This window comes from Heptranchias perlo, chromosome X (genome assembly GCF_035084215.1).
Source record: "Heptranchias perlo isolate sHepPer1 chromosome X, sHepPer1.hap1, whole genome shotgun sequence".
NCBI lineage: Eukaryota > Metazoa > Chordata > Chondrichthyes > Hexanchiformes > Hexanchidae > Heptranchias > Heptranchias perlo.
The window spans coordinates 4,389,215-4,404,975 of NC_090370.1; the positions used below are offsets into that span (position 1 = coordinate 4,389,215).

At 47.3% G+C, this 15,761-nt stretch overlaps 1 protein-coding gene across 1 annotated transcript in view; it reads left to right on the forward strand.

Moving 5' to 3' along the window:
* LOC137307181 (electroneutral sodium bicarbonate exchanger 1-like) overlaps positions 1–15,761 on the forward strand; it is a 178,543-nt gene that overhangs the window by 129,072 nt on the left and 33,710 nt on the right. Inside the window, exons 10-15 of the mRNA XM_067976546.1 lie at positions 467–613; positions 970–1,070; positions 3,898–4,072; positions 5,505–5,638; positions 7,857–8,102; positions 10,240–10,345. Of these exons, the coding sequence (XP_067832647.1) occupies positions 467–613; positions 970–1,070; positions 3,898–4,072; positions 5,505–5,638; positions 7,857–8,102; positions 10,240–10,345 (909 nt within the window). The remainder of the gene's footprint in view (positions 1–466; positions 614–969; positions 1,071–3,897; positions 4,073–5,504; positions 5,639–7,856; positions 8,103–10,239; positions 10,346–15,761) is intronic.

Below are 15,761 nucleotides of genomic sequence, written 5' to 3' on the forward strand. Positions count from 1 at the left end.
TTTCTTGCAGCATCAGTCAGTGGAGGACTGCCCCTTTAAATAGAGCTCCTCCAGCTGACAGACCTTACTGCGCATGCGCAGTCCGCCCGCCGCGCAGCTCAGCAGCGGGGAACCCGGAAGACCAGGTAAGTGGCTCCAATTAGGCTGCGATCGCATGCGGGGCAGACTGATTTCACCGGGCGCGTTACCCACGCGCCCAGTCGTCCCCCCGCCGCAAACCCGCAGCCCTCCTAATATCGAGCCCCAAGTGTACTCGGAATGGATTGTAGTGAAACAAGACTATGTTTAACATTGATTAACTAACTAAATTAATGTATGTTCCCATCAGAAGCAATAGACCATGAGACCCACAGTCTGTCTTGTCCTTAGTAATGGACATCGTCTCAACCAGTAGCATTTAAAGATTGTATTCGTTATAAACTTTATCAGACTAATTGGAAAAATCATTGCTCTGCCTCCATTTCAGATTTTCCATGATGTTGCCTACAAAGCCAAGGATCGCAGTGACCTACTAGCTGGGATTGATGAGTTTCTTGATCAGGTGACTGTTCTGCCCCCAGGTGAATGGGACCCCTCCATCCGAATCGAGCCACCAAAAAACGTTCCATCTCAGGTATGCCCTTTCCCTCTCCAATACTGAAATCTTTGAAGAGGATACTCATGCACGGCATTGTTTCTTTTGGGAACATATGGCACTGGCAAATTGTTCTGATAATCACAACGATATAACAATAGGTGGGATATAGTGAGCAGTGTTGATCCATCACGGGGATTAGAAGACATTCACCCTTGAACTCATTTTTAAAATAGAAAATTACTGGTCGGGGCTAACTGTTTAATCACTTTAAAGCTGTGCAAAGATTGTTTGTTTGTACTCCTACACAAGCTGTCTGCAAATGTCTGTAGATAAGTAGAAATAATGTTTCATCGTGCCAGTTGTTTCATTCATACCTTTTTTTTGTACAACAGGAGAAACGGAAGCAGCCTGGAATCCCAAACGGTAATGCTTGCCATGTTGAGCCTGAACCGCAAGTGGGCCACAGTGGTCCTGAACTGCATCGCACGGGAAGGTTTGTTGTAGCTTATCGAACAGTCTTAGATGGTCATCTTTTATTTTTAATGTATTTTACCTGTCACTCTCACACTCTCCTCTCTTATTTGGAAACCCTTGACATTGGCTAAATGACCACAGCTATAGTGAGTGCTGTAGGCATGACCATAGCAGGTTTTCAGTGCTGTGACAGAGAAGGCTCACATCTACAGCTTAACATCTGGGGTGAGGCCTGGTTGCAAATAGTGGATGAGGCTGAGTTTTGGATCCAGATTCCCTAGTGTCCCATGTGGCACACTCCCCCTCCACTCCCCCCACCACCACCAGGGTGTCCAGAAATTCAAATACCTTTTTTTTCAAAAGTAAACTGTGTTGACAGGAACTGAATTTCTGTCTTGTCTTGATCTAAATCAAAAAAACACCCCCTGTCCCTGTTCTAACACTCTGACTCATACTTAAGGGAGGGATGTCTACCTTCTTGACTCGTGAGGTTGCCTGAAATTCAGCAACTGTATTTAGAATTTTTTTAACTTTGTATAACTTTTGTGTCTAAGTGTAGTGACTGTAATTTCTTTCTGATTAGGTGTTTTCTGCTTTGTAATTGGTCATCTCACCAATCATATCATGAATCCCATTCAGTACAGCTGCCATGACACGTCGCCTGTCTATAACTTATTGTATCAAATTATGTAATGCATAAGGGTACAGGACCTATATTCCCAGAACAGTTCCAATATTTAGCAATGAGAATTCTCATCAGAAATATTTTAGTTGGGCATAAATAATAGAATGCAAAATCTTCCACTGTATTAAATGCAATACAACACTTTGTGACCACATAGCCGGCGGCCTCCATAAAGCTTTACAAGACCCACAGCCCACCTCCGCCTCAGGCCCATGAGAAACAAAGGGGGAGATACGCTAGTATTCAAGTAAAACTGAATGACCGTAATGAGCTTCAGTTACTACATTACATTGGATCTCCTAATTCTACATTTCAGGGTCGGTTGCAATATTGCGGAACATGTTCAATTATTTCTAGCTATTTCCAAGTCCATTGCAATACACTTATTTGTGTTTGTTTAAATCAGAAAATAAATGTTTGTGGAAATTTTCTAGTTGATTTTAAAGGTCGTTGAAAGTCCCTTGTCTTCTGCTAGCTTGGAGTAATTATCATAGACTTATAAAGTTCTCTAAATGTTGATCCACTTCCGCATCTTAATCACACCATTTCTTGAAAGTTATCTGCAAACCCAATACACTTCAATGTTGAATGGAAGGGCTGTTTCCTTTTACCACCAGTACCACATGCCACCTGCTGCCTGTATCCTATCCTGCACCAAATCCCACTTGCCCATCATCCCTGTCCTTGCAGACCTGCATTGGCTCAGTCCCCCAATGCATCCAATTTAAGATTCTCATCCATGTGTTCAAATACCTCCATGGCCTTGTCTTTCCCTGTCTCTCTAGCTTCCTCCAGCCCCCACCCCCACCCCCTAAACTCTCCGTTCTTCTGATTCTGGCCTTCACCACACCATTGGCAGCCATGCATTCAGCAATATAGGTCCCACTCTCTGGAATTCCTTCCCTCAAACCTATCTGCCTCTACCTCCCTCTCCTCCTTAAAACCCACCGCTTTGACCAAGCTTTTGGTCACGCTTCCTAATCACTCCTTCTTTGGCTTGGCATCCATTTTTGTCGGATTACACTTCTGTGAAGCATCTTGATGTCTTTCTATGCTAAAGGTGCTATATACATGCAAGTTGTTGTTTAGTCCTTGAGATATCTGAATATCATAGAATCATCATAATTTACAGCACAGAAGGAGGCCATTCGGCCCATCGTGACCGTGCCAGCCGAAAAAGAGCTATCCAGCTTAATCCCACTTTCCAGCACTTGGTCCGTAGCCCTGTAGGTTACGGCACTTCAAGTGCTCATCCAAGTACTTTTTAAATGAGTTGAGGGTTTCTGCCTCTACCACCCTTTCAGGCAGTGAGTTCCAGACCCCCACCACCCTCTGGGTGAAAAAATTTCTCCTCAGCTCCCGTTTAATCCTTCTACCAATTAATTTTAAATCTATGCCCCCTGGTCGTTGACCCCTCTGCTAAGGGAAATAGGTCCTCTTTATCCACTCTATCTAATCGTCATAATTTTATATACCTCAATTAAATCTCCCCTCAGCCTCTATAGTTCCAAAGAAAGTAACCCTAGCCTATCCAATCTTTTTTCATAGCTAAAATTCTCCATCCCTGGCAACATCCTTATAAATCCGCTCTGTACCCTCTAGTGCAATCACATCACAAAGCACTCGATAAAAACTACCTTTGGAAAGATGCAGGAAAATTGGAAAAGAGATTGATGTTTTAATATTTTGGTTGGGGCTGTTCATTATAACTCAGCTGACTGACTTGCTGTGAATTTCTAGCATTTTCTGATTTTTATTTTAGATTTACAGCATTATTTTCATCTTTAATGCCCACTTTAGCCCCTCCAATCCAATTCCAAGTATCTACAAATGTCCAATCCTTTTGAGGTCTGAGTTTCCTTTGTAGTTTGTAAGCTTGAGAGCCAGCGAAACTGGCTTTTGTTAAATTTCTAATGTTGAATATTATTAAGCTGTGTGAGAGAGATTTGTTCACAGAACATGTTACACTGTATCTGGAATAAACATTTTCTAAAACAATGAAGCCTTGTTATGTCTGTTTAGGCTGTTATAATCTACCTGTAGTATTGTATAGGCAATCGATGGCATTTTAAGAAGCATATTATGGGTTTGCATTCATTGTCCTGGAGTGGTCGACATGTTGGAAAATTTTATTTAAAGTTATTCATTTCCATTCCACTAGGCCGTTTGGGGGTTTGATCCTTGACATCAAACGGAAGATCCCCTGTTTCTGGAGTGACTTCAGGGATGCCTTCAGCTTACAGTGTGTGGCGTCCTTCCTATTCCTGTACTGCGCCTGCATGTCTCCTGTAATCACATTTGGTGGCCTCTTGGGAGAAGCAACAGAAGGACGCATAGTAAGAAAGTTCAGGATGTTGATGCATTTAAATTACTAATGGCTTATATTTGGCATAAGTATAATAATGCTTCAGTTAACACAAACAGGAGGATTTGTTTTTATAAAAAATCAATATGCAGCATCAAAGGATGGAAATACCGATTGGAATCTATCAAATTGGAATTTTGAGATGTGTACATAATTGGAGAACTTGCCACAACAGTGATTACTTAGCAAAAAGCAAGGCCAAGTATAACCGTCATGAGTGTGATTTTAAAAAAAATCCTGATTTATATGCACGTCTTGGAGTTGAGTATTGCCATTAAATCATTAAATGTGCTATGCGTAGTGGGGTAGATTTTTATCTTTATTGCCTGGGCATAATGGTTGGAGCACAGAGGAAAATCGAGCAGGGTGGATTGCACACTGGTAATGGAACCTGCTTGATTTTCACTCCATTTAGTTAAATTGGTAGAAAAATCAGGTGTGCTCTGTTACGGGCATGCGATCCACCCCATTGTGTGCCATTCGGGCAGTAAAGACAAAAATCTACCACAAGTATGTGTGTACTATACTTGGAGAGATGTAGCTGAATTGGGTTTCTGTCTTGTTCCTGTCTTCAGTTCTATGCAGTGCTTATGGATGCATGTTGATGCCCAGTGTGTATTATTAACACTGAATGTGAGACTATTATTTGTTCAAACTAATGGTGTATCATAGTAGGTACAGCACAGGAGGGGGCCATTTGGCCCATTGTGCCTGTGCCAGCTCTTTGAAAGAGCTATCGAATTAGTCCCATTCCCCTGCTCTTTCCCCATAGCCCTGTAAATTTTTTTCCCTTCAAGTATTTATCCAATTCCCTTTTGAAAGTCAGTATAGAATCTGCTTCTCCCATCCTTTCAGGCAGTGCATTCCAGATCATTACAACTCGCTGCATAAAAAAAATTTCCTCGTGTCGCCTCTGGTTCTTTTGCCAATCACCTTAAATCTGTGTCCTCTGGTTACCGACCCTCCTGCCACTGGAAACAGTTTCTCCTTATTTACTCTATCAAAACCGTTCATGATTTTGAACATTTCTATCAAATCTCCCCTTAACCTTCTCTGTTCTAAGGAGAACAACCCCAGCTTCTCCAGTCTCTCCACATAACTGAAGTCCCTCATCCCTGGTACCATTCTAGTAAATCTCTTCTGCACCCTCTCTAAGGCCTTGACGTCTTTCCTAAAGTGTGGTGCCCAGAATTGAACACAATACTCCAGCTGCGGCCTAACTAGTGTTTTATAAAGGTTTAGCATAACTTCCTTGCTTTTATGCCTCTGTTTATAAAACCAAGGATCCCATCTGCTTTTTAACAGCCTTCTCAACTTGTCCTGCCACCTTCAAAGGAATAACTGAATTTTTTGCAGGTTGTTTCTGTCACTGTTACTTACAATTGTTTTTGGATCTCTTTCAGAGTGCGATTGAGTCCCTGTTTGGGGCTTCCATGACAGGAATAGCATATTCCCTCTTTGCTGGACAACCTCTCACTATTCTGGGTAGTACAGGCCCTGTGCTGGTGTTTGAAAAGATTTTATTCAAATTCTGCAAGTAAGCGACTGTTAAGAGTGGCATTAATAAAGCTTTCAAGAACCGTAGGGTTTCTGTTACTTCAAGCAGTGCTTTTCCGAGTGGAGGACCCCCTGCAAATATTGACACGCTCCCATGGACCCCCTGTAAATATTGGCAAGCTCCCAGGGATCCCTTCAAATATTGATACATTCATACGGAGCTCATGCTCCAACTTCTGAAAGACAGTGCCAGCTACCCAAAGCAAAGCACTGCTGTGATTGCAGAAAATATTTTTGATGATTATATGGCAACCAAAATAACATGCTAGTAAGTCAACAAGTATGGAATAGAACAGAAATCTGACTATCTTGCACACCACCTGAAATTCTAGGGTCTGGGAACTCCAGTTTGAAAAGCTTTGGCTTAAAGAAGCAAGTCTTGCTGTCAGTACACTGTTTAAATTAACTGAATAACTTGAACATTTTTTTCTGTCCATTTCAGTTTTTATTAAAGTTTTATTGTATTAGTGAGTGTTGATGGAAGGGGAAATTACAAAGCCAACTGGGTGAATTATCAGTGGATTAAGAGCCATTAACCCTTCAGCTCTTGTCATTTCACCTGTGTATATTTGGTTTCCTCACATTGTCAGACTCGCTGCCTCTCCCATTAATTCCCCTCAATGTTCTCATCAACACACAGTATTTGAAAAATATTTAGAAAAAGATAGAAGGATATTAACATTTAATGTTAATGACCGTGGATGTGGAGGATGTTCCCGATGGCTGGGGAGTCCAGAACCAGGGGTCACAGTCTCAGGATACGGGGTATGCCATTTAGAACTGAGATGAGGAGAAATTTCTTCACTGAGGGTGGTGAACCTGTGGAATTCTCTACCACAGAAGGCAGTGGCGGCCAAGTCATTAGATGTATTCAAGAAGGAGATAGATATATTTCTTACTGCTAAAGGGATCAGATCAGCCATGATCTTATTGAATGGCGGAGCAGGCTCGAGGGGCCGATTGGCCTACTCCTGCTCCAATTTCTTATGTTCTTATGTTCTTATGGATCAAGGGATATGGGGAAAAAGTGGGAACAGGGTACTGAGTTAGACGATCAGTCATGACCATTTTGAATGGCGGAGCAGGCCCGAAGGGCCGAATGGCCTACTTTTGCTCCTATTTTCTATGTTTCTATGTTTACATAATCTTTCACCTTGAGTACAAAACATCACAAAAAATGCCAGTCCTAAGATTAGGAAACTCTTATGTTCACGAGAGCGCCTATATCCAGACTGAACTTGAGGATATTTGCTGGGTTCATATCTACAATTTTGAGTGGTAGCACAGCATGTTGACATAACTTTGCACTGTTGAAGAATCACTTTAGTCATGATGTGTAGTGACACTGTAAACCTGTTTTCTTTTAATGCATTTACAATAAGTATATCGTGAGTTCTCTGAGCTGGGGGCACTGAGTAGAGATGAGGCACTTTTGTTGTATATTCTGTTAATTTTGCACCAAACCAAATCAAACCAAACCAATGTAGTTAGAATCATGGGATTGGTAGTGCACCTACAATAGCATGTGTCATTTTAGTTCCCACTCCTGATCGTTATCAAGTGACCCCTGCTGGAGAGGGCGTGTGTATGCACATTGAGCGAAGCTACAATTCAACTTGGCTGCAACTAAATAGCCTGATGACACACACTGTCTAGGTTCACATGTGAAAAATGGCCATTTTAGGAAGATACCAGGGTATGAGCATCCCTGAGGAACTGTGCCCAAGCGAGGGCCAGCACCTTCGGGAGGGGGAGTGGGGGGAGAAAAATAACTAGTTAGAAATGTTGATCTCTGCAATGCAGAAGCTGTTGGTCCCACTGTGTAAGCCGCCGTGATATCACAACAAAACCTGTTGAGTTGAGCCCTGTACAGTCAGACTCAATTTTGATCTGTACATCCTAACACAAATTCTTAAAACTGCAGATGCAAACTTTGTAAATGCTCATACCATGTTGTACACCCAGTTTTAATGCACCTTCCCTCACTCCTCTGTTTGGAGTTCTACTGTACTGTCTTTGCTTTGAATGCAATCCTGTAGCAGGAAAGATTGGTGTTGCCTGATGTTGATCTCTAGATTCACATTAGAATTTAAAACTTTTATGTACATTGGGGCAAAACATATCGGATATGTTCCTCTTACGAGACCTAATTATCTTTCACATTTATTTAATTGAATTTTTTGCTGTTCTTCTTATAGGGACTACGACTTATCCTATCTTTCTTTGAGAGCGAATATTGGACTCTGGACAGCGTTCCTGTGTATCTTGCTTGTTGCCACTGATGCAAGCTCTCTTGTTTGTTACATAACACGTTTCACCGAGGAAGCATTTGCCTCTCTCATCTGCATAATTTTCATCTATGAAGCCCTGGAAAAGCTGATCCATTTGGGAGAAATCTATTCTATCAACATGCACTCAAATCTGGACCAGCTTACTCAGTACTTGTAAGCATTATACTTTTTCTTTCTTACCAACTTTCTACCCTCCTGCAGCATTAGCATTCCATAGGTACCAGTCACCACCGTCCAGTACCTTAGTCAAATGCTTGCTTTAACTGTGTGAGCCTAGACAACGAGTATTGGGAGGTCGTTTCACCATGGATGGCATCACAGGCAAGCTTGATCCTATTGACACGTTTCATTTCCCAGCAGGGACACATTGGATATCGATCAAGAGCAGGAATCCCACCTTATTTCCCCTCCCTTGCCCAGGGGCAAGGAGGCTAATTCTAACACCCCAACTGCCATCTACCCAAGATCAGTTAACTCCATACAGACTAGGAATCAAACTTGGGATCTTTGGGGTTGTACGGCTCTATTACACAATGAATTTACTGGCTAGCTATCACGGGAGCCCTAAACATCGTTACTGCTAAAGAGGGTCATTATTAGCCCTGGGTTACACCAGCTGAGACATATGTTCATGGATCATGAGCTTGGTATAGCTGTTGGAAGAGAAATGGTGTGTAAAAAGACCAAACTATAAGTGTCAGAATTAAGGGCAACCTGGTTGTATGATGGTTAAGATGCTCACTTCACACCGCTCTGGTTAAGGGTTCAGGTTTCATAGAAGATTTATCACTTGAATTTGACCGCTATACATTTGCTGAATTGCATCAGTTTTCTGTAGGAATAGCCTGTGTTTTGTAGTAGATAAACTGGACCCTGAGGTAATATGGGATAGTCTCACTTTCTACCATTCTGCCTGAGCATTTTGTGCAAATGAGGGCAGAAGCCACAGTGGAAATGGGTATAAATAAGGCAAATAAGTAACAGTGATCTTAAATAATGGAGCAGATTTTTAAAAAAAATCTGCAACAAATGACTTTCACCAGGTAAAGTGACTCGCAAAACACTTTACCAGGCGACCAGGCCTGTAAGGAGAGGAGTAGAATGACTTGCTCATTCATGCAAGTACATTATCATATCAGCGACTGCATCTGTTGCTCCAGATTTTTCAGATATAATTTATATAAAAATTGCATTGGAATAGTTTGTATCTGTACTACAGTGTGCCCTTCATGACTTCCCTGTGCTCTGTTTGGGAACATTTCCAAACGTAGCGGCAATCCCCTTTGAATGCTGACTTGTACACATGGTGAGGTATGTTAGGACTCTGCTACAATGCCTCTATCCATTTGAGATTATTAGAGCAAAGAAGTTCTATGTCTGAAAAGCTGAGTTTTGCTTAAAATATCATTGACACTATAGGGGGAATTGTAAGTCTCCCCAATCGATGGGAAAGGAGCGGGGAGCAGTTAAAATGGAACGGCTCCAATTCCCGCACCTTTCCGATCAATTCCCCATTTTAACGGCACTGAAATACACCATGCTAATGAGTATTGAGATCACATGCCCAATGACGGTGTCTATTACTCATTTTTTTTATTTACTAATCTGAAATGCAATTAGCCACATCTGGATTCCCAATTAGCCACATGTGACTAGTGGCTAATGTATTGGACAATACTGGTGTAGACTCACAATTTTGTGAGCGTATGATGCTGTTGGCTCCTTGCAGGTTGGGTTGTTTGTATTTCCGAGTGCAGCCGATGGCGGGAGAACTAAAGTCAGCTGTATCCCTTGAACAGAAAAGTGCCTTTATGACTTTCATTGCCAATGTTGTGGTGAGTTACCTGGCACAAGGTGGTGGTGTTGGTGTGGGGAAGAAGAAAACATTGTTTATTACTTGATGCCTCTGTGTGGGGTTATGGCAACGGGGGTATAGAAGAGAGGAGAGGTATAGAGATTTTGTAGATCTAATTCTTAAAAGTTTCTTTGTTTGAATTATTATTTGAGAGATATCAAAACTGTGCCAGTTACAGAATTATTAAAAAGAATAAAAAAGCAATAAAAGTTAAATTAGAAAGGTTTTGTGCCAAGGCAGAAGTTGAGATTAAAACAGGCTGCCTATCCTTGGCACCCGGGGATCATTCAGGTGCTCAGCCATTGCTACTGCATTTCAAATTTTTTTTTCCACTAATACTTTAGTAAGGATTGGTTCAAACTGAAAATACACACACTCATCCAGTTACAATAACATATTTTAAGCTTAATTTTCTGTTGTTTTTGTTCACTTTAGCTGTATATGTACAGAGCCTCGTAATCCTAACAACAGAACTCTGGAGCACTGGAAGAAGCAAAACATTACAAGATCGTCAGTTCCTTGGGCAAATCTAACCGTTAGTGTAAGTTATATAAAAAAAAAGTCGTATTCAATTGGCTACTTGGTGCGAAATCAACCTGGCTGAAGATTATGGGTATGGATAAAGGAGGGTTGTGAACAGTCTCTGAATTAGGCCTACTCCTGCTGTGAAGAAAGCAATGGACAGCACCAAAGAGACTAAGGTGTTGATACAGATTAGCACTGCACAAGACACCTTCTGAAACTAGACCACGCTGTCCTTTTCAGGGCAAAAGTACAAAGAAAAAAAAGAAAAGCTTTACACTTTAGATTGTATGGTAATTACGCGGTTAGCTCTGACTTCCTTTTTGACAATGGGTATTACATTGGCCACTCTGGAGTCCTCCAGCTCTCAATAGAACCCTGAATTATATTTTCTCGGGCCTCCGCTGTTTGTTCCCCATTTCCCTCAGGATCCTATCTGGTCCCGGCACTTTGTTCTCCTTGAGCTTAATTAACTCTTCTCTAACTTTCCTTTTCTACATTATAATCGCTCATCTCACTTTTAACCAATTCAGTATTTACCTCCTTCCAAATATCCTCTTTTGTAAACAATGAAGCAAAGTACTTGTTAAGTATCCCCACCATCCTCTTCACTTAGGGGTCCCACCTGCTAGTGTCTCATTTAATGAAAGTTATTTGGAAATTGTGCCCATTAGTCATTGATTCCTAATTGGGGCCTTCATTTAGTTCCTCACAAATTAATGTATCAACTGTTCAAATCTCAAACACATGAGTTCACTTCCTGAATGAAAAACGTCATCGTTTAATGTTGGTTTTGGCTTATAGTTAGTAAACTGCAAGCCCATAATGTAGATCAACCATATTTGATTTGCCCTTCCGACATGCTGGACCTCAAGATTTGAATGGGAGTTTTTACTTAAGGTTGCTTCCCAGTTTAATTTGGGTTAAGAAATTTCTCTGCCGTCCCGGGGAAGTTGGGGGAGGCAGGAGAAATTGGGGTGGGGGGGGAGGGAGGAGAGATTGTGGGGGTGGGGGGGGGAGGGAGGAGGAGAGATTGTGGGGGTGGGGGGGGGAGGGAGGAGGAGAGATTTGTGGGGGTGGGGGGAGGAGGAGGAAGAGATTTGTGGGGGTGGGGGGGGAGGTGAGGAGGAGAGATGGTGGGGGGGGGTGGAGGGAGGAGGAGAGATTTGTGGGGGGTGGGGGGAGGGAGGAGGAGAGATTTGTGGGGGTGGGGGGGGAGGGAGGAGGAGAGATGGTGGGGGGGGGAGGAGGAGGAGAGATTTGTGGGGGTGGGGGGGGGAGGGGAGGAGGAGAGATTTGTGGGGTGGTGGGGGGGAGGGAGGAGGAGAGATTTGTGGGGGAGGGAGGAGGAGAGATTTGTGGGGGTGGGGGGGGAGGGAGGAGGAGAGATGGTGGGGGGGGGAGGGAGGAGGAGAGATTTGTGGGGGTGGGGGGGGAGGGAGGAGGAGAGATTTGTGGGGTGGGGGGGGGAGGGAGGAGGAGAGATTTGTGGGGTGGGGGGGGGGAGGGAGGAGGAGAGATTGTGGGGGGGGGGGGGGGGAGGGAGGAGGAGAGATTGGTGGGGGTGGGGGGGGGAGGGAGGAGGAGAGATTGGTGGGGGGTGGGGGGGGGGAGGGAGGAGGAGAGATTGGTGGGGGGTGGGGGGGGGGAGGGAGGAGGAGAGATTGGTGGGGGTGGGGGGGGAGGGAGGAGGAGAGATTTGTGGGGGTGGGGGGGGGAGGGAGGAGGAGAGATGGTGGGGGGGGGGAGGGAGGAGGAGAGATTTGTGGGGTGGGGGGGAGGGAGGAGGAGAGATTTGTGGGGGTGGGGGGGGAGGGAGGAGGAGAGATGGTGGGGGGGGGAGGAGGAGGAGAGATTTGTGGGGGTGGGGTGGGGGGAGGGAGGAGGAGAGATTTGTGGGGGTGGGGGGGGAGGGAGGAGGAGAGATGGTGGGGGGGGGAGGGAGGAGGAGAGATTTGTGGGGGTGGGGGGGGGGAGGGAGGAGGAGAGATTTGTGGGGGGTGGGGGGGGGGAGGGAGGAGGAGAGATTTGTGGGGGTGGGGGGGGGAGGGAGGAGGAGAGATTTGTGGGGGGTGGGGGGGGGGAGGGAGGAGGAGAGATTGGTGGGGGGTGGGGGGGGGAGGGAGGAGGAGAGATGGTGGGGGGGGGAGGGAGGAGGAGGAGATTTGTGGGGGTGGGGGGAGGGAGGAGGAGAGATTTGTGGGGGTGGGGGGGAGGGAGGAGGAGAGATGGTGGGGGGGGGAGGGAGGAGGAGAGATTTGTGGGGGGTGGGGGGGGGGAGGGAGGAGGAGAGATTTGTGGGGGTGGGGGGAGGGAGGAGGAGAGATTTGTGGGGGTGGGGGGGGAGGGAGGAGGAGAGAGGGTGGGGGGGGGGAGGGAGGAGGAGAGATTTGTGGGGTGGGGGGGGGGGAGGGAGGAGGAGAGATTTGTGGGGGGTGGGGGGGGGGAGGGAGGAGGAGAGATTTGTGGGGGGTGGGGGGGGGGGAGGGAGGAGGAGAGATTTGTGGGGGGTGGGGGGGGGGAGGGAGGAGGTGAGATTGGTGGGGGGTGGGGGGGGGGAGGGAGAGGAGAGATGGTGGGGGGGGGGAGGAGGAGAGATTTGTGGGGGTGGGGGAGGGAGGAGGAGAGATTGTGGGGGTGGGGGGGGAGGGAGGAGGAGAGATGGTGGGGGGGGGAGGAGAGAGATTTGTGGGGTGGGGGGGGGGGGGAGGAGGAGAGATTTGTGGGGGTGGGGGGGAGGGAGGAGGAGAGATTTGTGGGTGGGGGGGAGGGAGGAGGAGAGATGGTGGGGGGGGGAGGAGGAGGAGAGATTGTGGGGGTGGGGGGGGGAGGAGGAGAGATTTGTGGGGGGTGGGGGGGGGGAGGGAGGAGGTGAGATTTGTGGGGGGTGGGGGGGGGGAGGGTGGAGGAGAGTTTGGTGGGGGTGGGGGGGGGGAGGGAGGAGGAGAGATTGGTGGGGGTGGGGGGGGGGGAGGGAGGAGAGATGGTGGGGGTGGGGGGGGGAGGGAGAGGAGAGATTGGTGGGGGGTGGGGGGGGGAGGGAGGAGAGAGATGTGGTGGGGGGTGGGGGGGGGGAGGGAGGAGGAGAGATTTGGTGGGGGGTGGGGGGGGGAGGGAGGAGGAGAGATTGGTGGGGGGTGGGGGGGGGGAGGGAGGAGGAGAGATTGGTGGGGGTGGGGGGGGGGGAGGGAGGAGGAGAGATTGGTGGGGGGTGGGGGGGGGGAGGAGGAGGAGAGATTGGTGGGGGGTGGGGGGGGGGAGGGAGGAGGAGAGATTGGTGGGGGTGGGGGGGGGGAGGGAGGAGGAGAGATTGGTGGGGGGTGGGGGGGGGGAGGGAGGAGGAGAGATTGGTGGGGGGTGGGGGGGGGGGGAGGGAGGAGGAGAGATTGGTGGGGGGTGGGGGGGGGGAGGGAGGAGGAGAGATTGGTGGGGGGTGGGGGGGGGGGAGGGAGGAGGAGAGATTGGTGGGGGGTGGGGGGGGGAGGGAGGAGGAGGAGAGGGGTGGGGGTGGGGGGTGGAGGAAGAGGAGCAGATTGGTGGGGGTGGGGGGGGGAGGAGGAGGAGAGATTGGTGGGGGGTTGGGGGGGGGGAGGGAGGAGGAGAGATTGGTGGGGGGTGGGGGGGAGGGAGGAGGAGAGATTGGTGGGGGTGGGGGGGGGAGGGAGGAGGAGAGATTGGTGGGGGGTGGGGGGGGGAGGGAGGAGGAGAGATTGGTGGGGGGTGGGGGGGGGGAGGGAGGAGGAGAGAATGGTGGGGGGTGGGGGGGAGGGAGGAGGAGAGATTGGTGGGGGGTGGGGGGGGTGGGCGGGAGGAGAGATTGGTGGGAGGTTGGGGGGGGAGGGAGGAGGAGAGATTGGTGGGGGGTGGGGGGGGGGGAGGAGAGATTGGTGGGGGGTGGGGGGGGAGCGATGGAGGAGAGAGTTGGTGGGGGGTGGGGGGGGGCGGGAGGAGGAGAGTTGGTCGGGGGTGGAGGGGTCTTTTGCTTCTTCTCTCAATATTTGTATGTTTTGTTTCGGGCGTCTGCTCTCAAGGAGATTGTTTGTTGTGGTTGTCGTTGGGGAGGCTCGCAGTATTTTTTTTTTTTTTCGTTCTTCGTCGCTGCCCCTTTTATTTCATGATTGTGGGGTGGCTCCCCTCGGAACGAAAGCTTATCCCGACCAGCACTCCTGCTCCTCCAGGCCCACAAGCAGTGCTGGACAGGCACTTATATGCTGGCTCTGGCTGATCTCACCCTCCTTGCAGGGTTTCCCGAGCCCTGGGGAAACCCGGGCCGCAGTCGTTAAATGTAAATGGTCTGGCTAAAATCTGAGGTATGCAGCCTCATTAACATGTTTGAATTACTGACCCGCCCTCTCGAGCAGGTTACTCACCCGGCCCCCAACCCGACTCCGTTAAAACCAGAAGTAGACACGTTCAAGGCGGGTAAGACTGTGAATGACTTAAATCTTCGTGTTGAGAAAAACAAATTGCTGATTGGGTCAAGCCTTTTATGATGTGTGGGATGGGTAAGGATTGCGTAGGCATGCTTCTGACAGTGATGTCATCATGTGACAAAACGTTTTAAAGGGCGGTTGTCCCAATATGATCCTTTTTCCCATTGAGTGGTAACCTGGTGTAGATTGCTCCATTGATGTGTGGAGGATACTATCCACTTAAGAACATAAGAAATAGGAGCAGGAGTAGGCCACATGGCCCCACGAGCCTGCTCTGCCATTCAATCAGATCATGGCTGATCTTTATAACCTCAACCTCCACTTTCCCACTCGATCCCCATATCCTTTGATTCCCTTAGAGTCCAGAAATCTATCCATCTCAGCCTTGAATATATTCAATGACTCAGCATCCACTGCCCTCTAGGGTAGAGAATTCAAAGATTCACAACCCTCTGTGAAGAAATTCCTCCTTGTCTCAGTCTTAAATGGCCGACCCCTTATCCTGCGACTATGCCCTCTCGTTCTAGACTCTCCAGCCATGGGAAACAACCTCTCAGCATCTACCCTGTCAAGACCCCTCATAATCTTATATGTTTCAATTAGATCACCTCTCAATCTTCTAAACTCCAGAGAGTATAGGCCCATTCTACTCAACCTCGCCTCATAGGACAACCCTCTCATCCCAGGAATCAATCTAGTGAACCTTCATTGCACCGCCTCTAAGGCAAGTATATCCTTCCTTAGACAAAGAGACCAAAACTGTACACAAAAAAGAAGCCTGTTACCATAGCTCTCCAAAAAAAAAAAAAAACAATATAATGCAACATTTTTAATATGATCTATTTTCTGCTTTTCATCATCCAGGGACTGTAGGACATTTCATGGTGAATTTGTTGGACCTTCATGTGGCCACTATGGACCATACACCCCAGATGTTCTATTCTGGTCTGTTATACTATTCTTTTCTACATTTGCCCTGTCAGGGTTTCTCAAACAGTTTAA